General features: G+C 42.1%; 1 protein-coding gene across 2 annotated transcripts; it reads left to right on the top strand.

Moving 5' to 3' along the window:
• Positions 1 to 551: 551 nt before the first annotated feature.
• On the top strand, positions 552 to 24,711 carry STAMBP (STAM binding protein). Of its 2 annotated transcripts, none has more exons than NM_001075971.1 (10): positions 552 to 588; positions 2,872 to 3,089; positions 11,177 to 11,252; positions 11,550 to 11,645; positions 12,750 to 13,113; positions 14,408 to 14,532; positions 15,423 to 15,560; positions 21,896 to 22,008; positions 22,532 to 22,631; positions 24,050 to 24,711. In NM_001075971.1, exons 2-10 carry the CDS (start codon positions 2,887 to 2,889, stop codon positions 24,104 to 24,106), a joined length of 1,272 nt encoding a protein of 423 aa, NP_001069439.1. In that variant the 5' UTR covers positions 552 to 588; positions 2,872 to 2,886; the 3' UTR covers positions 24,107 to 24,711. The 2 variants fall into 2 exon arrangements, with proteins under 2 accessions (NP_001069439.1, XP_005212536.1); XM_005212479.5 differs by lacking the exon at positions 552 to 588 and adding an exon at positions 825 to 908 and having other exon boundaries at positions 24,050 to 24,707.
• The last annotated feature ends 727 nt before the right edge of the window (positions 24,712 to 25,438 follow it).

Genomic DNA, 25,438 nt, shown 5'->3' with positions numbered 1-25,438 from the left:
ATTCACTGAAGGAGGGCATGGCAACCCACTCCAGTATTCTTGCCTGGAGAATCCCAACGACACAGGAGCCTGGCAGGCTCCAATCCATAGGGTCGCGCAGAGTTGAACAGGACTGAAACGACTTAGCAGGCACGCACAAACATATAACTCACCTGCACAAATGTGGAGGACATAAAGGCATGGGGTGATCATGAAGGTTACCAGTCTAATTTAAATACATGTATGATTTATGCAACAGACTTTATCTGATTTCATACTTCTTAAGCTTTTCCAAGGGATGTTGTATTACAACTTGTGTAGCCTTTCACCGTGTCTGTACTAACCTAAGAGAAAAGTTAGCTCGGTCATTGGGTCCTTTGCTCGTTTTCTCTTCTTTGCTGGTTGATTTTCCTTTACCAAAATGGCCCCGCTCTCTCCTCATTGGTGTTTTCTTCCCCCGCAGGTGGCAGCTCTAGCTCCGCCCACCAGTCACCGCTCGGGTCCTAAGTTCTTGAGAATTTAACTCACAGACCAGAGGGAGGGGGCGGGGCGGGGCGGATGCCGGACGTGACGTTTTCGGAAGCGCCGAGAGTCGTCCGCGGGGGACAGGTGGGCAAGGGTCCCAGCAGTGTGGTGGGGCCCTGCCGCTGAGCGTGATCGGAGTCTGACGGGGAGCGGCCACCGTGAGTGTGGGGCCTGCAGCCTTCTCCTCCCTGCGCCCCCTGCCCGGCCTGTCGCGCGCGCGGCCCCTGACGGCTCCGGTCCCCAGCCTAGCCCAGCGCGTCCCCTCCTACCGCACGCGATAGACGCGAAAGCCTTGAATAATTTTGCCCGGTGTTGACAACTTGGGCTTGAGTGCCTTCGAGAAGGCCTCAAGCAGTTGTCAGTGGATCCTTCTCCGCTGTAAACGCCCCCTTCGCTCATTCCTGGTACTTCCTTTCGCCTCCCAGTCATCTTCCCCCGCCTCGGTTTTTTCCGCCACTTTCCCCTCTTATTTGCCGACGCTACATCTCCTCTTTGGAGTGTTGCTCAGCCTTGTGTGGGGCAGCACTTGCTGGCCTTGGGAAGGGGTTCCATTCTCGACCAAAAAATCCTCTCCCGAGAGGTGATAAAGAGCAACAAGCTTCTCCTGCCTCAGTTAGCTTTGATGGGCTCTGCGCTGAGTTTACTAATTAGTTAACTTGGGGAGGTTTTAGATTTGCTAGTGGCTTCTTGAGCCCCTGAAAAGACTCCCACAGAAGGTGGAATGCCTCTACATCCCTGGTAGTCCCCACAATTTTTGTACCCTTAGGGTGTTTGACGGAGAAGGCAATGGCACCCCACTCCAGTACTCTTGCCTGGGGAATCCCATAGGCGGAGGAGCCTGGTAGGCTGCAGTCCATGGGGTTGTTAAGAGTCGAACACGGCTGAGCGACTTCACTTTCACTTTTCACTTTCACGCATTGGAGAAGGAAATGGCAACCCACTCCAGTACTCTTGCCTAGAGAATCCCAGGGATGGGGGAGCCTGGTGGGCTGCCATCTATGGGACCGCACAGAGTCGGACACGACTGAAGCGACTTAGCAGCAGCAGCAGTAGCAGCAGCAGCAGGGTGTTTGAGAAAAAGCTTGGTGGAGGAAGTGTGACCGAGTGATAGAGTTGACCTGGAGAAAATCATCTTTGAGGGAGTGCTTGGAATGGAAAACAACAGTGGGTAGACAAATGAAACAAATATGAGGATTTCTGGGCAGATAAGAATCCTGACTGAAGCAAAAGGTCTCTGTTGGCAATGAGTGAGGTTTAAAAGGACAAATGAGTAAGGTTTAAAAGGACCAAATGGGGCCAGTTGACACAGGGCCTTGAATTCCAAAATCTGCTGTAGCTTGTATGTTCTACAGCATGCTGGCTGTGCTGTGTCGCTTCAGTCATGTCCCACTTTGTGACCCTGTAGACTACAGCCCACCAGGCTCCTTTTGTCCATGGGATTCTCCAGGCAAGAATACTGGGGTAGGGGGTGTGCTGTAATTCAGTATGCATCAAATACCCAGAATCTTTTTGGAAGTGATGTAGAGTGATATCTGACTGGAAGAAAGAATCTGATTCTAACAGCAGCAGTATCAAGATTGTAGAATGACTGCAATCTGAGACCCAGGGAGGGGAGACTCCCGGGTTGTTTTTGTTGTTATTGTTGGTTTGGGTTTTGCCTTTCAAGTTACCTTCATGTCCTTCTGTTATTCAAGGAGTACTTAGTCTTCGAAGATAGATTTGAGTAAACTGTTTTCTAGATCTGAATTCCTTACCCTGAAATGATGATGTTGTACATTGACTGGACTAGTGATTTTATGAGCAGAGTCAGGATTATAAATATTCATCCCCACACCATTTCCCCTCACTAACCTTGTGCTAAAGTTCGAAAAGTTGTAGACAAAGTCTGTTACTCTCAGGTTAAATGATCAACTTAAAGTCAGTTAACAATCATCAGGAAATGTCATTGAGTGTTCTCTGTCAGATACTGGGGTGGGTGGAAGTGGGTAGCTGGGAGGAGAGATAATGGAAAAAATACAAGATACTGTCCCTCTTTTTATGGTGCCGAGGTCAGGGCCTCCTAATGACAGGGGATGATTAGCATGAAAGAGAACTGAACCCCTTGTGGCTCATTATTGTTATACCCTTTGTAGCACCTAATCATGCCACAGGCATTGTGGGTTTCTGAGTCTGGCAGTCCTTTCATCCTTGTGAAATGGGCTTCCTTGAGGGTCTCAGGCTTCTTGTGGGAAAGAGACCTTAGTTAATATGACCAACAGTATGTGGTGTTTTTCTCAATTTCTTTGTAAGGAAGAGGTTTGTTGAGATGTACACCTGTGCCGAAGTGACGGGGGCCTTGGTATTGATGCCATCTTTTGTTTGTTTCAGGACTTCTTGGTCCTCATGTCTGACCATGGAGATGTGAGCCTCCCACCCGAAGACCGGGTGAGGGCCCTGTCCCACAGGGGCAGCGCCGTGGAGATAAATGAAGACATTCCACCCCGCCGGTACTTCCGCTCCGGAGTGGAGATTATCCGGATGGCGTCTGTTTACTGTGAGGAAGGCAACATCGAATATGCCTTCATCCTCTATAACAAGTATATCACGTAAGACACCTCCGGTTTCCTTTTTCTTTTCTGGTGACTGATACCCCACTCATGGTGCTCTTGTGCTCATTTATTTCTGCTCAGAATTGCTAAAACCAGAGAACTTTACAACGTCATTATCATTAATCATTTTTGCTGGCAGCTCCTACATATTAGCTGTTCTTGACATTCAAAGACATGGGTACTGGGTACTGAAAATGTTGTTTTCATGACTCAGTAATTTCATGAGTAAGAGACCTAGCTCTTTGGGCTGTGCCCACATGGCCCAGCTGTTAGGCAAGAGAGTTGGTGTTTAAACTATACATGTTTTGTATTGATGAAGGATTTTTCCTGTCCCCTCTCTATTAAGGCAGCCAGTCAGAGGGTTATTGTTGAGGTTTAGCAGAGCCAAAATTCCTCACCTCTACTTATTTTGTAGCAAATTGAGTGTCTCGGGAAAGAGTTTTTTCTTAACCTTTATCATAATCGTGTAAATCATTAAATAAGTACCGACCACCTACAGTTTGTATAGCTCATCATAAGACCTTTCCCTTGAGTTGCTTAGCCTCTTGCAGCATGAATTGAAGATTTCAGTTAACAGGAACAATTGCTAAAGTCCCAGTGACTTTGGAAAAGATGTGTAATTTAGGAAGGGAATAATAATGTTAAAAGATCTCATTTGTAATTTCTAGTCTTGTCCTTTCATAATAGTAGGACCTTAAGGTAATAATAATTTCAGTGTATTTGTATAGCTCTTAAATAGTTCATAGAACATTTCACCTGCATTTATGTCATTTGATCTTTACGGTTCTGTGTGCACTGTGTAGGGCACATCATCCTTCCATTCTGCATATGAGGAAACACCCTCCAGGTTCAATGGTAGGTTTTATTCCACAATTTGCAGTGGCAAAACCTGCATTTTCCAGCTCTTAATTCAGGATTCATTCTACAGCATAAGGCCTGTTCTTTTTGTTTTCTTTTTGGTGCTGTTTCTTGAATTGAAGGTAGTCTTTTGAGATTATAGTCTGGGGACACACTAATTTGGGCTTATTTTTTATTGTTTTTTGAATGGGTAACGTGCATGTAGTGCAGAATTCAGAAGGCACGAAAGGGTATATATATTTAAAAACTAAATTTCCCTACCACTCCTCTTTTCCCCCAAACCTTTAGTTCCCCTCCCCAGAGGCTGGCACCCTTATTAGTTTCTTATATGTTCTTCTAGAGGTGATGGATGCATATTAATTATATTAAGTTTTTGATCACATACTGCTGTAAAGCAGTGTTTGTCAACTTTGGTGTTAGTGACATTTTGGGTTGAACAATACTTTGTTGCACAGGAGTGGCCTGTGCATTGTGGTGTGTTTAGTAGCATCTTTGGTCTTTCTACTCACTAGATGCCAGTAGAACCCCTTATCTCCAAGTTGTGACAACCCAGAATGTCTCCAGATATCACTAATGCTTTCTGAGAGGGAAAACTGCCCCAGTTGAGAGCCAGTACTCTAAAGAAGGTGTAAGAGTGGATTGCCTAGAATTCATATTGTAATTTTAGAATGGAACAAAGGGAGTGCTGTGGTTTCATAAAGTTCATAGAATCATAGTTACATTTCTCCCTCTCTTTGCTATTAGGAATTTCTCATTCCTAGGCACAATGGGCACAAAATTTATTTTCCCGAGATATTTCTTTGGCTACTGTCCTCCTCTTCATTTACTCTGCTGCTGGTGGAACTAGTATATTTCCAGTAATCTTGTAGATAGCTCTCTCAGAATGAGGGGCACAGTTCCTTTGGGAAATTATAGTGGAGTAAGTGCAGGAGAATCATGGAATCACTCTACCATGTGTTTTCTGAGGGCCTTCTGGGTCTTGTTGTTCCACATAGAAAGTGCTTGAAGGGTGAGGATCGTATTCATTCAGCAAATATATATTGTGTATATCTTCTATCTACTTGACACTGCAGTAAGTCCTACGTACATAGTAAATAAAATGGCCCTTGCCCTTATTCTCATTATGGGAGAAGACAGCATACAGGTAAACAAAGAAATATATGGTAACAAAATAGGGGAGCAGCAGAGAAAGTGCTGTGATAGAAAATAACCATGGATATCTAATTAAATAGAGTAACATCTATCTGAGAATGTAAGATTTAAACTGAGACTTGAAGGGTGCCATAGAGTTGGTCATTCCAAAAGCATAAAGCAGAGCGTTTAAAACAGATAGTACTGTGTATTCAGAAGGTCTCAGGTAGGAAAGACCTTAGTGTGTTCTGAGGATTAAAGATCATTGTGTTCGGAGTGTAGCAAATGAAGAGAGAGAATGACCTCAGATGAAGTTGGAGAGGTAGACGGGGCCAAATCATGGAGGATCTTATTGGCCACAGTAAAGAGTTTACATTTTATCTTGAGAGTAATAGAAAGCCACTGAAAAGTTTTAAGTGAGGCTGTGACCTAATCTTATTTATGTTTTAGAAATATAAATTTTGGCTGCCATATGGTAGCTGGTGGAGGGAGTGTTAAGAGAAGGCAGTGAGATTAGTTAGGAAACTCTTAACAGCAGTTCAAGAGAAAGGCTGGTGGCTTGAAAGAACATGGTAGCCTGGAAAAGAGTAGATGGATTTTGTTTTCTGGAGATAGAGTCCATGAGACTTACTCATAATTTTGGAAAGAAGATGATATCAAAGTTGACCTCATTTTGCCTTGAGTAACTTAGGATTTGCCAGTCCATTTATTGAGATGGGGGAGAGTGGTGTCAAAGGGGGTTGTTGGGTAGTGGGAAGACAAAGAGTTCATGTTAAGGTGTTAAGTTTAAGTTATCTATGAGATATCCAAGTAGTGATGTCCAGTAGGAGGTTGAGTGTAGCAGTCTGAACTCAGAGGAGAGGTCTCTGTTGGAGCAACAAGTTCAGGAGTCCTCAACATATAGTTGGTCCCGAAGCCATAAGGATGCTGAGACCATCTAGTGCACTGGTTCTTAATCTAGGGTCCAGGAACCCACAGGGATTTGTTGATAGAATTCAGTGTCCATGAACTTGGTTGGGAAAAACTTTTCTTATTTTTACTAATGTGTAGCTGAAATTTAGCACTTCCTTTAATTTTAGATATAGGCTCAAACCACAGTATTATTAATATTTGTAGTTTTGTCACCAACAGAAATCAAGATATTTTCATATTATGATTGTCCAGTAGGTCTCAAAATAACATTTATACTTATCACTACTTCAGAATTATAGTACAGTTCTTAAACCCACAACTAGATCTTGTTTTTTAATGCATTAACAATGCATCAATAAGTAAGCACATTTCATCATTTTTTAATATTTTGAAAACTGTTAGAGTAGAATGGGGCTTTTTGTAATCTTTCATTATTTATATTACATCTTTAAAAAATTATTTCGAGAAGAGTCCATAGGCTTCATTAGAGGCCGGAAGGATCCGTGGTGTATTAAAGGAAAAGAGACTTTGATTATGAGACTGTAGAATGAGAAGAAAAGGAACTTAGAAGAGAGCCCCAAGGTTGGTTAGTGAAGGGAAGGCCAGTAGAGGAAACTTGGAAGGAAGTTTTGAGAGATAGGAGGAAATCCATCACTTTGTCATGGGAGCCAAAAGAAGTAAGTAACTGCAGGACAATGGGCACTGTGTCAGGTGGGCAGGGATTTGATGTCATGATGTGATTGGTAATCTTGGTAAGCAGTTTCACTGATGTGGGTCGAAAGGGGAATGGGCGATGAGTATAGTTCCGAGACTGGCAAACTTTTCCTGTAAAAGGACCTGATGGTAGATATTTTTGGCTTCACAGGCAAGTTGGTCTCTGTCACAACCTCTGCTTTATAGTGTGAAAGCAAGTCATAGATAATACATGAATGAATGAGTGAGGCTGTGTTCCAATGAAACTTCATTTACAAAAACAGATGGCGAGCTAGATTTGCCCCACTGGCCATAGTTTGCCAAGCCCTAGCATAGACAGCTCTTTGGAGAAGTTGGACCAGAAGTAAAGTGGAAAATTGAAATAACTGAAGAGGGACAAAGAGTACATGAATGTGTTTGTGTCTGTTTTCAGGTGGGAGATGCTAGAGCATATTTTTTGGAAAGGATACTGTGGAGTAGGAGAGGCTAATGGTACAGAAAAGAGATTGAGCATAGAAATAAACTCCTAAATAGGCCAGAGGGAGTAGGAGTAGGATTAATAGTACACAGAAACTTCAGTTGATTTTTTTTCTGTGCCTTGTTATTACATTGAGTGATATGAATATCAGTGTTAACAAGACTGGTAAAGGGAGCCTGTCCCTATATGTGGTGTACTGCTTATAGGACCATTTAACGTGATGAACTTGGCCTGGAGGAGAGTCAAGTGAGAGGAGGGGAAAATGTATTACTTAACTTGTTAGATTTGGGTTTTAATTTGGGACGTTGTTGGATTGGCTTGACCTGAATCAACAAATACAGCTACATTTATTTTTCTTGCAGATATCTTTAAGACCCTAACTCTTGATTCTGTGAGCTGACAAGTCCTAGGAGTTGCAAAAAAAACCTTCTAGCTCAGTATTCTTGCTCTGTTTTTCTACCACACTTTACTTGGTATGTTCCTGTCAGTTAACAAGAGCTCACTTTGGCAATTATTACACTGAGGAGGAGAGAGGAGGGTAGGCCTCTATTTCACCACTCCTCTGCTTCGCCCCCCACTACTGAGTCATTGTTCTAGACCTTTTGTGGATACTTTAATTCAAGATTTTAAAGGGTATATTTTTTTCCCTCAATCAGTTTAGGCATCTTAATGATCTCAAGCACATTTCCCTCCTCAGAGGTTTTCCTTACTGTAGGAATGCTTTTCCTTTTGCAGACCCCAGTATAGAAGAAGGATCCTCAACATATTAAATCAGTACATATTTTCATGGTGAGCACAGACAGTAATCCAGGCAGTGGATTCTTTCACAGCTTTTTATGGTCATTGACTAGGCTACATCGAAAAGAGTTACAGAGGCCTTAGGCAATCCTGTCTGCTGTGTGAGCCTCTTACAACACAAACCTGCTTTCTGAAAATGGTCTGTCACCTGCGTTGAAAATGTTTCCCCCCCAGGATTGGGGCTTATGGGACTGAAGAGGGTTTTCCTCTGTGATCATGCTCGCTTTGCTCACTAACTTTTCAGATTGGAAGAAATTAGAGCCCTTAATGCATCCACGTTATAGAATTTCTTTTTGACTTTTTAAATTATTTTTACACAAAATTAATATGTTTTCATGATTAAAACAGTTTGTTTTCAAACCATACAGCAAGGGAAATATTAAAGTGAAAAGAAAATGCCCATCCACCAGAGGTAACCATGTTCTATTTCTTGTGTGTTTATTAAGAAAATATCCCCATGCAAGCACCTGGGCTCATGTCTTTATCCTTTTTCCTTGGTACCTGAATGAGATCATACAACATAGTCTTCTCTACAGCTTGCTTTCTTAACAGTTGTATCTTTACATATCAGGACACTGATCCATCATCTCATTCTGCTTTAGGGGTGTTTCTTCTACCTGGAGCAGTCTTATCCTAGATATCTTCATGGCTCACTCTTCCAGTCCTTACTTAAATGTTGCCTTCTCAGTGATGCCTTCCTTAGCTGCGCTACCTAAAATCTCCATCCCTTCCATGTCACTTATTCCCCTTCCCTGTTAGTGCCTTTCCCAGCACTGATTATCTGCGTACTCTTTGTTTGGTTTATTGTCTCTTACCCCCTGTCATGTATACTCTGGTGGGGAGGAATTTGTGACATTCACTGCCAAGTCCCCAGCCTTTATAATAATGCCTGACCCCATCACAGATGCTCAATAAATGTTTTTTGAATGAAAGAGCGAATGATTATATTGTTTTTCCACATTTGGGTCTACCATAATTTATGAAGTAATCCCCTACTGATGGCCATTTAGGTTTTCAGTTTGTCTTTCTTTTATGAACAATGCTAATTGAATAATCTTATTCATATATTTTTGTACTATTGTAGGATAAATTCACAGAGATGGAATTGTGAGCTTAAATGGTATACACATTTTAAATTTTGAATACTTGTCTCCTACACCCCTTCCTCCCCTAAGGAAAAAGGTATTATCAAATTCCTGTCCTGCTAGGAGTGTGAAAGGACACCTATTTCTCTGTGCCTTTACCTACACTGATTGCAATCCAGTTTTAGCCTTTGCCAATCTGATAGATGAGAAATGATCGCTCATCTTAATTTGAATTTCTTTCATTTATAAGTAAAATTGAGTACCATTTTTCTTAATTATTTCCCTCTTTTATTTACTTTTATGCATATTTTTTCCTTTTGTTCTTTTGGATTGTTTCGTTTGTGTTTTGCCAGTGCATCTTTGTTTGCTTTTGTACAGCTCCTCTCTCTGAACTGCAACCAGATACAACCCAGAGAACAGTATACCTCTGGGCCACAGCTATTCTCTGCCTGGAAAACTTCTAACCCTGGTGTTAACATCTTCCTCTCTTTTTCTTGCTCACATCTTTATTTATTATGATAGTAAAAACAATCGTATATATAGCAGATGTTGGCTATGCGCTAGGCACTGTGCTCAGCATTTTATTTATTTTTAAACTCTGTTTGGTATCATAGCAACCGTTTCAGGTAGTACTAGTTTGTCTCTGTGTGTATAATTTATAGAGAGAGAGCAACTGAGGGATGGTGCTGGAGGCCACACAGCTGGTAGATAAGTGGCTAAAACCAGGATTTGAACCTAAGCAGGATGGCTCCAGAGCCTGCCCTCCTAACCATTAAGCTTTCTTGCCTCCAGTGTGGGCAGTGGGTTGTGTTACTCATTCTGTTTTCAGGAGACCCTTCTGCCCATATGCCCCCATTCAGAAAATTGACTACAGTTACTGAAACACGAGAAAGGTGTTCATGTTCAGGTCTGGAAGTTTTATAAACTCATTTTATTTATTTATTTATTTTGGCTGTGCTGGGTCTTCATTGCTGTGCACAAGCTACTCTCTGGTTGCGGTGCAGTCTTCTCACTGCAGTGGTTTCTCTTGTTGGAAAGTACAAGCTCAGTAATTGTGGTTCATAGGCTTAGTAGCTCCACAGCATGTGGGATCTTAGACCAGGGATCAAACCCATGTCCCCTGCATTGGCAGGCGGATTCCTAACTACCACCAGGGAAATCCTTCATGAACTAGTTTTCATTACATGGTTCAAAATGAAAATAATTTTTTAAAAAAAGGTATATAGATTTTTCACTCCCACTCCTGCCTCATGCACTCTATTTCCCCTGCCCTCTCCTTTTGTTAGCTTCTGTATATACTTCCTGTGTTACTATATATACTTATAAGCAGAATCTGGAATCTGGCATTCTGAGCCCTCCACTTCTGGCTGTGACAAGTTACTGAACTTCTGTTTGTTTTCACCATTCTTAAGTAGACATCATAAATGTTAGAGCTCATGAATTGATTCAGTTTATTTTTCCCACTGAGCTTTACAGTCAAGGACAAGAACTGAAAGAGGAAATCTAGCACTTACGTTTCTCTAAGCAGATTTCATCGGAGACCATAATGCACATGTCAAACATAATGCACATGTGCACATATTACACATTACACATGTAATGTTCACATATAACACATATACTCTCTGAGCATCCCAGTGCTTAATCTGGTGCGAGGATGATTCTACAAAGGAACATGAATCCCAAAGAAAATAAGCCAACAGCAAAGATCACACAGAGCTAGGAGTAGTAATAGAACGTGGGTTTTCTCTTAGCCTCCTGCCTTTGGCTGCCAGACTGTTCACTGAAGAATGCTTTGTGACAGAGGGCTTTTCCTTTGGAAGCCTGTTACTGTCACAACCAGAAAAGAATTTCTTTGGAGGCATATTTTTGGGCACAGGCTAGGATTTTCTCCCCTCCATAGTTTTTGTTGTGGGCGTCTCGTGCTGCTGAACGCCTGAGTTGGGAGAAGAGCAATTCTGTGGCTCTTTATGGGGCTGAGGGTGAGTGGGGGAGGGGGCCTGTTACCTGTGCGTACCTGGAAACCTGTCGGATAGCCCCTACAGGGTAAGGGAGTTGCACTGCTTCAGAGTCTTCTGGGCATTTGCATGTCTTCTTTGCATCACCATCAATCTGTTCTGTCCCCTTAGGCTCTTTATTGAGAAACTACCAAAGCATCGAGATTACAAATCAGCTGTCATTCCTGAAAAGAAAGACACAGTAAAGGTGGGTCTTCACTTTCACTCTTGCCCATCTAAAAGCTTCAAAGAGGCACAGACTAACTTCCAGACATAAGAAGCAGAGTCTGCATCTGAATGTCAAATCCTGCAAATAGGAGATAAGGCCATTTCAGTAGATAAGTTACAAAATACCAGGTACAGTATGGCAGGGGTAATTTAAATTACATTATTTAAATGTTTTTAGAAGTGGTGTTGCCATTGCCAACTTGACTTAAGTCTTTTTACTTTTCTACTTAATTGGCGACCATTGTCCTAACTCTCAGATTTTGATTTTGTATCCCAGAAATTAAAGGAGATTGCATTTCCCAAAGCAGAAGAACTGAAGGCAGAACTGTTAAAACGATATACCAAAGAATATTTAGAATATAATGAAGAAAAAGTGAGTATGTATTAGCAAAAAAAGGAAATTGTTTTGGCTTCTTAGGCTGTGTTCTAGGAATCTAGTAGGTATTTCAGCGGATCTTTTGATTTCATTGTGATATTTTATATTTTTAGCAAAATCCAGAAAAAAGTGTTGAGGCTGAGGATTCTAATACAGATTAACCCCTTTATCTAAGAGGATGACTTGAGGGACAGAAAATCTATTGCTTGCCTGTTACATCTAGAGCTAGAACCTAAGAACAAAGAAAGTTCTCACTAAAGTATAGGGTTTTTAGATCAGAGAATTTGGGGATTTGATTCACATTTGATTATATCCAAAACAGATTATACCTGTTTAATAATCAAATTTTTTCAAGCTGTTAATATTTTCAATGACTTCTTGTTAGGAAGAGTCAGTTAAAACACGTGAGAAACTCTGAGGCAGGGTCACTGGTCTGTCAGCCGGGAACACACACTGCAAGCATTTCGCATTCTTTTGTACACTCTCCTGAACTCTATTCTGGACTCTGATGTTGAAAATCAGCTGAGAGGAAAACAGCTGTATATTTCTAAGGTACCTAATGAGTGAAAATCTTCATGAAGGAAGCTATTACTTGATGGTTCTTATAGTTTAAAATGTCACTCTGTATTTTACTAATCACCAGAAGAATTCCAGAGGCTTCATTCAGGGTTAAAATTCAATACAGACCCCTACATGGCGTTTGTAAGTTGGGATCTGGTTCCTTTTCGCAGCCCTACTTGGGATACAGAATGTATACGTGGCACACTTAGAGACTAAAATTCTGTATAATATGCATGTACGGGCAATATGCTGCATTGAGATTTTGGTAAAGAAGAAAATGCATTAGTTAGAGTTATTGGGAAAGGGTACTGAGAGGATTAGGACTTTAACTGTCCTTGAAGAATAGGGGTACGGTGGTTAGATCCATTAGGGGTAACTGTCCTATGGGTGTAGAGGCACTGAGGGAAGCCTGGATTCTGTGTTTGGAAATCAGGCCAGAACATTTGGGGGCAGTCTCCCTGCTAAAAAGCTTTGTCCTCCTAAGGTGTGAAGTTACTTGAGTGTAAAGTGTTATTGTTAACTCCTATTTGTGCTTTGTAGAAGAAGGAAGCGGAAGAATTTGCCCGAAATGTAGCCATGCAGGAAGAGCTGGAAAAGGAAAGACGGAGGGTGGCCCAGCAGAAGCAGCAGCAGTTGGAGCAGGAGCAGTTCCATGCCTTCGAGGAGATGATCCGGAACCAGGAGCTAGAAAAGGAACGACTGAAGATTGTGCAGGAGTTTGGGAAGGTGGACCCTGGCCTGGGGGGCCCACTGGTGCCTGACTTGGAGACGCCCTCCCTAGATGTGTTCCCCACGGTGCCTGCTATACCCACACAGCCTTCAGACTGTAATGCAGCTGTGAGGCTTGCCAAGCCACCGGTGGTGGACAGATCCTTGAAACCTGGAGCACTGAACAACTTGGAAGGTAGTGAATTCATTCGCTCGAATCCTCTTCCGTCTCAGCTGCAGCCAAAAAGGGCGTCATTCCAAGGGATTCAGCGGACGACTACCTCCGTGATCCCGCTCATTAGGCTCTGGTCATAGAAATCCATTCGATCAATATTATCATACTGTGTTCTATGACAGCTGTATTATAAAGTGGCCTTTGCTTAAGCCATATAATTTACCTGGGCTAGGTTGATTTTCTGAAGCGCTAATAAAATCCTTGAAAGTCAGACTCACTCTCAGCTTTTAAGGGTTATATAGAGATTTGACATGTTCAGTGAACTAGAGACCACTGTTAACCTTTTGCAAAGGAAATTTGAGATTTATAGTAACACTTTAAAATTCAACAACTGACTTAAAAATAAAAGCTACTGAACTGTGTTTGCCTCGCAAATATTCCTAATTGGTAAGGAACTTAGTCAAGGTAACTATTCTGTGTGCTGCTGCTGCTAAGTCGCTTCAGTTGTGTCCGACCCTGTGCCACCCCATAGACGGCAGCCCACCAGGCTCCCCTGTCCCTGGGATTCTCCAGGCAAGAACACTGGAGTGGGTTGCCATTTCCTTCTCCAATGCGTGAAAGTGAAAAGTGAAAGTGAAGTCGCTCAGTCATGTCCAACTCTCAGCGACCCCATGGACTGCAGCCCACCAGGCTTCTCCGTCCATGGGATTCTCCAGGCAAGAGTACTGGAGTGGGGTGCCATTGCCTTAGTGGTAATTCAGTCTAGCCATAAAAACTATTGAGTCTTTCCTTCTCTCACCAATGAATAGTTACCCGAGAAAATAACAGTAGCAGCCAAATGATGAGTATGCCTTGATGATTAGAATAGATCTTTTTGTTAGGAATTGTCTTTCAAGTAGTCATGTAAGGAATTCAGCTTTGTAGAAGATCTACTTAAAAGGACAAGGTAAGAGTGGGCAAGAGGTGTTAGACTCTGAAGCTTTCAGGATTTCTCCCCATGTACTTAGCAGGGTTGCCTCTCACTATTATTCCTGAATAATAGTAGAAACTCAGAAACTTAAGTAGTAGTTTCTCTTTGTCTTCACTTGAATGATTAAAGCCTCTTCTCTTTTCTTGAAACAACCTACTCCCAGTGGCTGTGGTCAGAGGTTGGAGAAGAGCCTTTGCAGCCCTTTCTCTTGTGCCATTAGGATGAGATCCCCACTTACTGCCTGCAGTTGGGGGGACCCCAGTGATTTGGCATTGCTCTCCTAGGGCTGCCAACTCTGAGGTCAGCTTGGGGAGGTCTTAGATTTTTTTTGTCTCTCCTTTACAGCTCCTACAATCGATGGATTGCGCCACGTGGTGGTGCCCGGGAAGCTCTGCCCACAGTTTCTCCAGTTGGCCGGTGCCAACACTACCCGGGGAGTGGAGACATGTGGAATTCTCTGTGGAAAACTGGTAAAAAAAAAAAAAAAAAAATGCTTTCTAGAGCCTAGACTGTTTCTTCACCCTTGGCCTCCTGTGACTTTCAGAGAGATATCCAGGGTCAGTTACTCTTTGTACAGATCCCTCTGCTGAAGGAGCCATGGCAGCAAAATGCAGTGTCACCTTGAATTTAGTAGCCCTGGATTTGGTTAATTTTGATTAATCAATTAATTAATTGAATTTAACTGAGTATTTTAATGCTGGTGATAAGAAATGCTTAATTCTAAACTTGGTAGGAAGATCCCTTGTTCAGCTTTTGAACACCTGCTTTATGGTAGATCATCAGAATATAAATATGTAAGGCAGATAGCATCTGTCCACAAAAGGTACCCAGGCGCTTTAGAGAGATGGGAGATATACACCAAAAGATAGTTTGCTGACTAGCACGTATAATAAAAGTACTAGGAATTATGGGGAAAGAAGGATCATTAAATGGAGGTGCTTAAAGAACTCATTACTAACTGCTGAATAGATAAATGAGTAAAGTGGAATAGACTTAAACTGAGCCTTAAAGGTTGGGAAGGGCTTAGAGAAATAGTAAAAGGAAACTCCTCTAGACATGAATAAAGGAAGAGAAACAGTACCATACCCAGAGCTTCTTAAGACTCATGAGCAGACCTGTTTGGCTGCAGCAGGAAATTCGCACAGGGCTGTGGGCATCTTGGCCTTGCAGAGGGCCCCAGGCGGTGTACTTGGGCAGTAAGAGTTGTGAGCAAGACTGACCTGAGGGACTCATCTCATGGAGGAGACTCATGCTGGGAGAAGGGCCTTTGCTTGTATGGAAGTTTAACTTTCCACTGCTGTGACAGAGAGGGTTGCCTACGTACCGCGGAATCGTGATGAGCTGTTTTCTAATTTGACAGATGAGGAACGAATTTACCATTACCCACGTTCTCATCCCCAAGCAGAGTGCTGGGTCTGATTATTGCAACACCGAGAATGAAGAAGAGCTTTTCCTCATACAGGATCAGCAGGGTCTCATCACACTGGGCTGGATTCATGTAAGCAGTTCTGAGCCCTCCGGGGGTTCATCTCACATGATGTTACAGATGCACTGCTTGTTCTTTTCTTGAAGCAGAGTGAATTGTATCCAGGCTGTTTAGATGGTTGTATTCCCCTCTGTTGGGTACAGACTTGACTTCCTTAGCATACTTACCTGCTTGCACTCCAGTGTTGATTTCTGGGGCTTTTCATTTCTAAAAGATGTTATGATTTATTATATTTTAAGAAATGTATATATTTATTTTGACTGTGCTGGGTCTTCATCGCTGCACACGGGCTTTCTTTAGTTATGGTGCATGGACTTCTCACTGTGGTGGCTTCTCTTGCGGAGCCTGGGCACTGGGCACCTGGGCTTCAGTAGTAGCAGCACTCAGGCTCAGTAGTTGTGGCACACAGGCTTAGTTGCCCTGCAGGTCTTCCCAGATCTGGGATGGAACCCATCTCCCCTGCATTGGCAGGCAGATTCTTCCACTGGACCACCAGGGAAGCCCAGGACTTTTTAATCAAAATAATTTTTTAATAGAAATGAAATTCTTCCTCCAAAGTCCCAATTTCCCTGTGAGCATGAATGTTGATAGGATGCTGGCTGAGAGTGTATGTGAGCCTTGACCACAGAGGTTTATGCCTTACTTCATACAAATGATGTTCCTGAAAGGTGTACAAATCAAAGTATTTAAAATGAACCAAGGAAGTTAATTCAGATACTTGCATTTCATCTTTCTTAAAACAACCTATGAAAGAAAGTGAAAATGTTAGTTGCTCAGTCGTGTCTGACTCTTTGCAACCCCACGGACTGCAGCCTGCCAGGTTCCTCTGTCCATGGAATTCTTCAGGCGCAAATAGTGGAGTGGGTAGCTGTTCCCTTCTCCGGGGGATCTTCCCGACCCAGGGATCGAACCCAGGTCTCCTGCATTGCAGACAGATTCTTTACCATTTGAGCCTCCAGGGAAGCCCAAAACAACCTATATGTAAACCTTTATGTAAATCTGAAGGGCTATCAAAATAGAAAATTTTTAAGTATCTGCATATCCTAACAGTCTTCTAGTAATACTCAGGTAAGATATAATTCCATCCCTAAAGATTACATTTTAATTTTTCTTTTTATTCTTTTTCAACCCCTCATTCTCATAGACCAAGCTGTTTTTACATTGTGTGACAGGGTCCCACACAAACAAGGCAGCTTATTTCTGGATTTGGGAAGATTGCACATACTGTATATTGGCACTGGGGAAGCACTGACTTGTGAGGCAGTCCTGTGTGCCTCTGTCCTTTTGTAAATACTTGCTATTGTGTATCCCCCATTATAGATACATGGGGGATAGAAAACCTGTGTCTTATCCACCAGGGGATACAATTTGAGTAAGGTTTGATTTTAGTCTAATAGAGGAGATTGACATATAGACAAGTCGTTAACTCCTTATGTGAAGCAGAATGTGCCTGGCGCTTTAAGAGATGCCCTGTAGAATTTAGAGGAGGGAAGGATCACAGCTGGGGTGATGTACTAGATTTGTGGGGGGGGCGGGGCAAGGGAGGGTTGCATATGGAGGGGACAACAGTGAAATAGGCAGACTGGAATCCTGGGGCGTTGAGTGGTCCAGTTTTCTGGGGCTTAGAGTTCATATCAGGAAACAGTGATAGATAAGTTTTCACATAATACATTAGGAGTAGTATTTTGGGTGGACAGGCAGGATAGTTCTGCATTTTAGTGAGTAGGATGAGACAGGGAGCTCATTTAAGAGGTTAATGTGATGATTAAAATGTAATAATGAAGAGAGCCAGGGTGATGGCAGTGCATTTGGGAAAAAAAGAGACAAATGTAGGATTTCAGAGGATGTGGGGAATGAGTCAGAGAGGATGATGAGTAAATGTGATGACTTAGAAATTTCAGGCCTGACTCATGGAAGTGGCAGTGATCAATCATCTCATAAGGAGAAACAGAGGTTCCAGCAAGAGAACTTACTTGGAAGTGGGGCAAATGTTGTCTTCAGTTCTGAGTATGTTGAATTTAAGATACTGGTAAGACATTGGGCTTCCCTGGTGGCTCAGGTGGTAAAGAATCTGCCTGCAGTGTGGGAGACCTGGGTTTGATCCCTGAGTCAGAAAGGTCCCCTGGAGAAGGGAATGGCAACCCACTCCTGTATTCTTGCCAGGAGAATCCCATGGACAGAGGAGCCTGGAGGGCTACATCCATGGGGTCGCAAAGAGTCGGACACGACTGACTTTGATTTTTTTCTTTTTCCAGACATTATATCAGTAGAGGTAGTTATCAGGAATTTGAACTTGGAAACAAGGTCAAGGTGGGAAAGAGAACCAGGAGACCTCTATGTCAAGCTGACCTTGGAGGCTTTGGAGCTGGGGGAAGGTGGAAAACAAGAAGAAATTAACTTGCAGCTGAAGGCCAGGCCACCTAGGGGAGCATAGGGAGTAGTTAGTCATGCAGCACAGAGATGTCAGAGAAAGGTGAGGTAGTGTTGAGGCATAGGTACCAAAGGAGGAGGAATGTCTCAGAGAGAAACTTCAGGATGTTCACTGTGTCACATGCTGCGGAGAGCTCCAGGATGATGAGTACTTGTATGAGCTGATTGGACTTGCTGAGTCATTGATGACCTCAGTTTAGTGGGTTTTAGGCAATGGTGGGAATAGCTTTAAAAGGTTTAAGAAGTAATGGGTATTGAGGTTGTGGTGATAGTGAAATGTACACTAATTTTTTGAAGAGCTTAGCACTAACTAGAGGAAAGGAAAGAGATTGAATAGTGGCTTAAGGAATAGCCAGGTTGAGAGAAAGTTTGCTTGATTTATGGTTTAGTGTGTGAAAATGTGTTGTTTTTATTTTGATTTTCTTGAAACCTTTATATTTGAAATATATATAAGAAAGTATTATATAAACTAAATGTACACTTTAATGAATCATTAAACAAAAATATATGTGTACACATTACCTAGGTTAAGAAATAGAGCATTGCCAGAAACATACTCCTACCCCATGCTCCTGCCCAGTCACCCTTCCTCTCTGGTACAGGTAATCCCTCTCTTGATTTCTTTTGAAATTCTTTGCTTTCTTTATAGCTTTGCCACCTTACTGTGTGTCCCTAAACTCAATAGTTTGCTTTTTCCTGGGTTTGAACTTCACATGCGTGCGTGTGTGCTCAGCCACGTCCAGTTCTTGGTGACCCCATGGGCTGTAACTCGCCAGGCTCTTCTGTCCATGGGCTTCTCCTAGCAAGAATACTGGAGTGGTTTGCTATTTCCTCCTCCAGAGATCTTCCTGAACCTATGCGCCACCAGGGAAGCCCTTTTGAACTTTACTTAAATAGAATTATATAATATGTATTCTTTTGTATTCAGCTTCTTTTGCTCAGTGTCTTTAAGGTTCATCTGCATTCTTGTGTATAGTTGTCTGAGCATGTTTTTAAGCCCAGTGAGTGGGTGAACTATAGTGGAACCTGTGAATGAGATGTAAAAGGACAGGAGAGACAAGATAATCTGGAGGTAGGAAGGAATTAAGTCAAAAGTACAAAGAGGGTGTCTTCTTCATATTAGGGAGAAAACACTCCTCTACAACAGAATTGAAGGAAGAAAGTTACAGAGGGATTTTCAAGGTTATAATTGGAGATGTTGAGGGAACTCATTTTAGGCGATCTTTCAATGAGGTTGAAATCTAGGTCCATTGCCCAGCGGGAGGAGACAGGAGAGTTTAAGAACTGGACAAGATGAGGCAAAGTTGGAAATAATTACTGTTTAGACTTTAGGTACATCTTAGCCACAAGTGAGTAAAACTATTTTTAATATCAGTGAGGGCCTAGCTAGGAAGAAATTTAGAACTTAAATTGATAGTATTCCAGCTTTTTTTCCCCCATGATGTTCCTGTACCATTTCTTCCTAACTTGGGATTAAAAGCAAACCAAAACAGACGGTAATGTTTGCTCAGATCTTAAAGCTGGCAAGAGGAGAATGCAAAAGGTCCATTCTTCCTTCTGTACCGTGCCAGCTATGAATCAGGTTCCTGGTCAAAATCTTTGAATTTTTTCTGGCTGTGCTGGGTCTTCGTTGCCGTGCAGGCTCTTCTCTAGATGAGGCAAGCAGGGGCTACCCACTGGTTGCAGTGCGTGGCTTCTCCCACAGGCTGGTTGCAGCGCGTGGGCTTCTCCCGCGGCGGCGTCTCTTGTAGTTGCAGCAGCACGCGGGCTTAGCAGTTTCGGCTGCCAGGCCCTACAGCACAGGCTCAGTAGTTTTGGTGCATGCGCTTAATTGCATGTGGGATTTTCCCAAAACAGAGATTGAACCCACTACTTCTACATTGGCAGGCAGATTCTTTACCATTGAGCCACCAGGAAGCCCCCCTCGTCAGAAACTTTGTATGGTCATGTTTATCGCCAACTATCGTGTAACCCCCAACTCAGTATTCAAGGCACTCCTTCACCTTGTCTCAGCCCTACCTTAGCTGGCATTGTTCTTTGTGGACACTCTGCTCATCTGAACACCCAGGCTGCCCTCAGCATTCACTTTTCTCACTCATTTCTGTTCCTTTGGTGTATTTTTTTTTTTTTTTTTTTCATAAAAATGCCTTCCTCTATCTCCAGCATGTGAGCACAGTAGGCATAACTTTTTTTCAAGAAACTCAACTGTGACGGAAAGGAGTGAAGGCATAGTAGTTAGAGGGGAGCAGAGCCTCAAACAAGATTTTTTGGTTTTCAGTTATTTATTGAGGCCCTGCTATATGTCTTTATGTCGTCTTTCTAGCTAACCCAACTTTAGATTGGAGACCTTCATCAACTTGTGTAGACTTTGTTTGTTCTCAGTTAAAATTTAAAGCTCTAACATGGGATGAAAGGTGTTGACACAGGCCACATGTTCCTAAAAGCCTATGGGATCGTATTCTTATTGGTAGAAACTGTTCCTCCCTTGTGGTCATCGAAGCCCTTTCCTGCCCTGTGCAGGCGTGTGTGTGGATTTGCTGTCAGCACTCAGCTAACTTGTTCCTGTGTTGTAGACTTCTTCCACAGTGAGCTGGTCACAGCGTTTTGTGCAGTCATGCTTCTCGGATGAGGCTACGCATAAGAATTATTTAATGAGCTTTAAAAAAATATTTTTTTCCTTCTCAGGATGGATATTTCCAGGGTGGGGTGCAGGAACTTGTGCTTTTGACAAGTTCCCTTGGGAGCTTCATTTTTGCACAACAGAGTTAAAAACACTGGTCAAGTGTGCATATTTATTTTCTGTGCTTTTAAGTCAGTAAAGATTGGTGTTCTTTTTGAGTCATATTTGGTCTTTCCTTTTTCCATCCTTATTATCTAACATCATACCCCCTCTGAGGTAAGTCTTTATATAGTGTTCATTTGTATACAAAGACAGTGTTCAATAAAACATTAAATAACTGGGGAATTTCAGTGGTTAGGACTTGGCGCTTTCAGTGCCATGGCCCAGATTCCCTCCCTAGTTGAGGAACTAAAATCCCACAAGCCATGCAGCACGGCCAAAGAAACAAAATTGAAAAACTGAAAGCAAGTGAGATAAACTGAATGAAATTTAAATGGTGCTTTAACTGATTGCTTTCAAATTTCGACATCGTGGTCTTTTTCTCAGATAGGACAGGGTCCTTGTGGTTAACCACCCCCTGAAATCCCAGTCACCCTCTGCCTCTCATACCCCTGAATGATATGCTTTACCCACAGGACAGCTTTTGCCACTTTTACCCATGGAGCCCCTGACTTGTGCCTGACTTTTAAACCCCTTTTTCAGGAAGAAGAATCATTCATCTGTGGCTTGTTAAGTCCTTGACGCCTACCAGGTTGAAGTATTGGGTAGCACATACCATCTATTCCAGTATGGGTGACTTTCCATCGTGTCGAGAGAGCTTGTGAGGAGCCAGATAGATCTTGATGGTCAAATAGAAATTATGAGTCTGCACATACTCATGTTAAATTACATTTGTTTACAATGCAGGGAAGGAAGTTCATTCCTTATTAGGAACTTCAGGCATATTCCTCATGGCTGCTAATGACCTTAAACTTTAGGAGATCATGGGAAGTTATTGAGAATTATTTGGCTCTGCCTTCCTTCATGGTGGGGCTTCCCTGGTGGCTCAGATGGTAAGAATCTGCCTACAATGTGGGAGATCCACGTTCGATCCCAGGGTGAGGAAGATCCCTTGGATAAGGGCATGGCAACCCACTCCAGTATTCTTGCCTGGAGCATTCCATGGACAGAGGAGCCTGGCAGGCTGCAGTCCATGGGGTTGCAAAGAGTTGGACGTGACTGAGCAGCTAACATTTCACTTTCTTCATGGGCTGGGCTTGCCTGTGTATTCTCAGAGGCTTTTTTTCCCTCTTCTCAGACTCATCCCACGCAGACAGCCTTCCTCTCCAGTGTTGACCTACACACTCACTGCTCGTACCAGATGATGTTGCCAGAGTCGATAGCCATTGTTTGTTCCCCCAAATTCCAGGAGTAAGTACATAGGGTGTTCAGGGGAAAAGCCTCAGAGGAAATGTTCTGCATTCTTAAGACCTTGTTCTCTATCTAACATATAGATTGTGATATTTGATTGGCTTTTCTAAAGGTCTTCCTTTTAAGTCCTGTAGCCTGATAAACCTACTCTGCTTGTTTACAAAAGTATCCAAGCAATAATGTAGGTGCTTTTATAAGAAAAGGATGTAAGAAATTTGAAGTGTTTGACTTGAAGCAGTAGGAATTTCAAGAGATTGATGTCAGATTAGAGAATTTCAGTATCCAACAGATTATCTCTGAAAATTAACTTTTTCATTTTAAACCCTGTTATTTACTATGAATTCTCCCAGTAAAACTGATGTGGTGGCAGTGATGAATCACTGTCTGATTCATTCACCAGAGAAGAGATCTGCGGGCCAGCAGACGTTTGAAGGTGTCTCAGAATGAGCTCTGCCCTGCCCAGTGTGTGTGTGATTGAGGGGACACCTTTGCTGGGTTCTGGACCTGCTTTTTCTTATTTCAGAACTGGATTCTTTAGACTCACTGACCATGGACTAGAGGAGATTTCTTCCTGTCGCCAGAAAGGATTTCATCCCCACAGCAAGGACCCACCCCTCTTCTGTGTATGTATCCCTGTGGAGGAAGCTGCAGCTACGCTTTAACCAGGGAGCACAGTCAGAGCTGATGCGACACAGTGTCCTTCACGGCCCACACAGAAGATCAGCCCTGTCACTAATTTTTCTGAATCTTCCTACAAAGACATGTGTGGGAAGCAGTGTGGAACAGGAAGGGGTTTGAGTCTTAGCTCCGCTACTTCAGGGTTGTGATCAAGTTATTTAACCTTCCTGGGCCTCAGCTTTCTCACCTATACATGGAGATGATGATGATGATAATAATAATATATACTTTTACAGGTTGTTGACAGGATTAAATGAAAGTACCAAGTGCAGTAGCTTGCTTATTAAACATTAGGTTTTTCCCTTCATCATCATCAGTTGCTAAGCATGCATTTTAATAAGAGATTTGAATTCAAAAGAAAAAAGCCATTTAAGATAGGTAAAGTATATTTAATTTTGGAATTTTGCTTTTAATTTGATTTTAGGTAATAGAGATTTTTATGACCTTCTTAGAAAGTTTTTCCCCCAAGTGGTAAATGTTGTGGGTTTTTGGTAAATTCACAGTGGTAAAAAGCTGTGGATAAAAAGCTGTAGTTGCTGATAAGTATGTTGCAGTATTCTCCTCAAATCTAATGAGATAGTACTGCCTCACTCCATGCTGGCCATGAAGTATTATTATTTCTTTTGGGTTCACTGAAAAGAAACCAATGTGGAAAAGGGACTCCAGAGCCTTGTCACGTAAAAGAGACTAGGGATGTTTAGTAGAGAACCCCAGGGAGCATCTGAGAACTGACTGTGAGTGTTAGAAGAGCTGTTGTATAAAAAGGTCCCAGATATTTCATATGACTCCCAGAACCAAAACTTAAGACCCTGTGAAAGTGCCAGTTTTCAGCTGAGTACGAGAAAGAAATTTCTGACAGATTTGCTCACAAATAGGGAAGTCTGCCTTGGAATGTAATAAGTGGCTAGGTACCAGGATGTTGAAACAGAGACTGCACAATCCCCCAGAAAGGCCTAGGCTTTCAGTTAGGATGACCCCTTGCGCATGCGAAGAGGGAGTATTCCCCTTGTGAGAATAGGTGTACTTTATCATCTGGTTGACATAATGACCCAGCATACTGCAATTAATTCAGCAGTTATTTAAAATAAATGTATATTTTATAAATGATTCTAGAATACACATACATTTGAAGAATAAATGGAAATATATAGGTCCATATTGATTCAGACTACAGGCTATTGATTCTGGATTGGTAGAAATAATAATTCCCAGACCCCTTACCATAATTGCCACTTAAGTAACAGTCTGGCTGCCAGCCTGGGAACCACTAGCCAGAATGAGCATTTTAAGTATATAAGCATTTAAAAGATGATTTTTCTGAATTTTCCAGGACTTCCCCTTTCTTTCTGTTTCGCTCTTGCAGAGCTGCAGCCATGTGACTGTTGTGGACAGAGCTGTGACCGTCACAGACCTTCGATGAGAGTTTGACTCAGACGCCTCCCAAGAATTGTAAAACCATATCAGTGTACTGTAGCCCCTTAATTTAAACTTTCCAGAAAGCTCTGGAAGCTTTTTAAAACAATAGGAAGTATCACCCAGGGGAGAACTGATTTTCTATTTCTGGTTTGAAAAGAAATAATCAAGTATGTTTTTTAGGCACATCTGGAAAATAGCATGGTCATGCTAAAGCAACTTTTCAGTGTGCCTGTAACTAAAAAATTAAGTTGAAAAACTGTGTAATGAAGACTCACATGTGCTTTGTTCAAGATTCACCAATTGTTAACATTTTTTCCCTGTCATGTATCCTTCTAATTTCTTTGCCAACTTGTTTATTGTTTACCTTTGGACTAATGAAGAGCATCTATGCAGAAGTTTGGAAGCCATTTAAAAAATCTTTGGGTTTTTCTGTGGTTTATGGCAAGATTAATGAAGCTTATTATAAGGCTGAAGGTCAGCTTGCTATGTCTGACCAGATGGTGAGGCTCAATAACCCTAAAGAATGATTTTGTCAGAAATTATTGTTATTTAACAAATATTTCAGGATATTTTTTCTTCTACAATAAAATAACAATTAACTTATATATATATATGTTGTGTGTGTGTACGTGTGCTCTAGGACAATCTGTTGGATCAAGCATTGTCTAGACAGACAGTGCTTACTAAATGTTAACTAAAAGGTCTGGTTATTTGGGGAAAGGTGAGGGAAAAATAGAGCTTTGAGATGTGCCAACATTGCAGGTGTGCCCCAGTTCACGTTAAATTGTTCAGTCCTTTCATTCTGCCTCTTGCCATCTTCCAGAGGTGTGAAGTCATCTTTGTTCTTTTGGTGCTGTCTCAAGTAGGTCATCCATTCACTTCCTCCTTGTGCCCTGAAATCTTTCAGCTGAGGGTAATAGTGCCTTTATTTGGAGTACCAGGTTACACTCCAAATAAATGATTATATTCCCATGCCAACACACCCTACTGGCTTTTTGTGTTGGTTATTCCTTTCTGATTCAAGCAACATCTAGGGAGATGTTTGAAGCTGTAGCTGATTCTGTATTTTTCCTATGAGCTGAGCCAAATGTTCTAAGGTGTCCTAGAAATTAATGGTATTGTTTGTGTCCCCTCAGAGGGCAGAAGAATAAATACTTTGGATAGGAGAATGATTTCTTTTTGTATCAAAATTCTGTGTGGAAAAAAAAATTTACAACTGTATGAAGTTTTGTTTCATTTAAAAATTTTGTGTCCTGAATATATTCATTCTTTATTACTTAGGTTTGTGGCCCTTGAACTTTTCCCCTGAAAGAGACAAGTGTCTATATTCATGTTC

Source organism: Bos taurus, chromosome 11 (assembly GCF_002263795.3).
Source record: "Bos taurus isolate L1 Dominette 01449 registration number 42190680 breed Hereford chromosome 11, ARS-UCD2.0, whole genome shotgun sequence".
In the NCBI taxonomy this organism is placed as follows: Eukaryota; Metazoa; Chordata; class Mammalia; order Artiodactyla; family Bovidae; genus Bos; species Bos taurus.
This window is presented reverse-complemented; position numbering and strand designations above follow the sequence as displayed.

Excerpts from the sequence above, each read along its gene's own strand:
- STAMBP (NM_001075971.1), top strand. The coding sequence starts at position 2,887 with ATGTCTGACCATGGAGATGTGAGCCTCCCACCCGAAGACCGGGTGAGG. Across the intron at positions 13,114-14,407 it reads AGCACTGAACAACTTGGAAG|CTCCTACAATCGATGGATTG; the intron begins GTAGTGAATTCA and ends TCTCCTTTACAG. Across the intron at positions 22,632-24,049 it reads AGGACCCACCCCTCTTCTGT|AGCTGCAGCCATGTGACTGT; the intron begins GTATGTATCCCT and ends TCGCTCTTGCAG.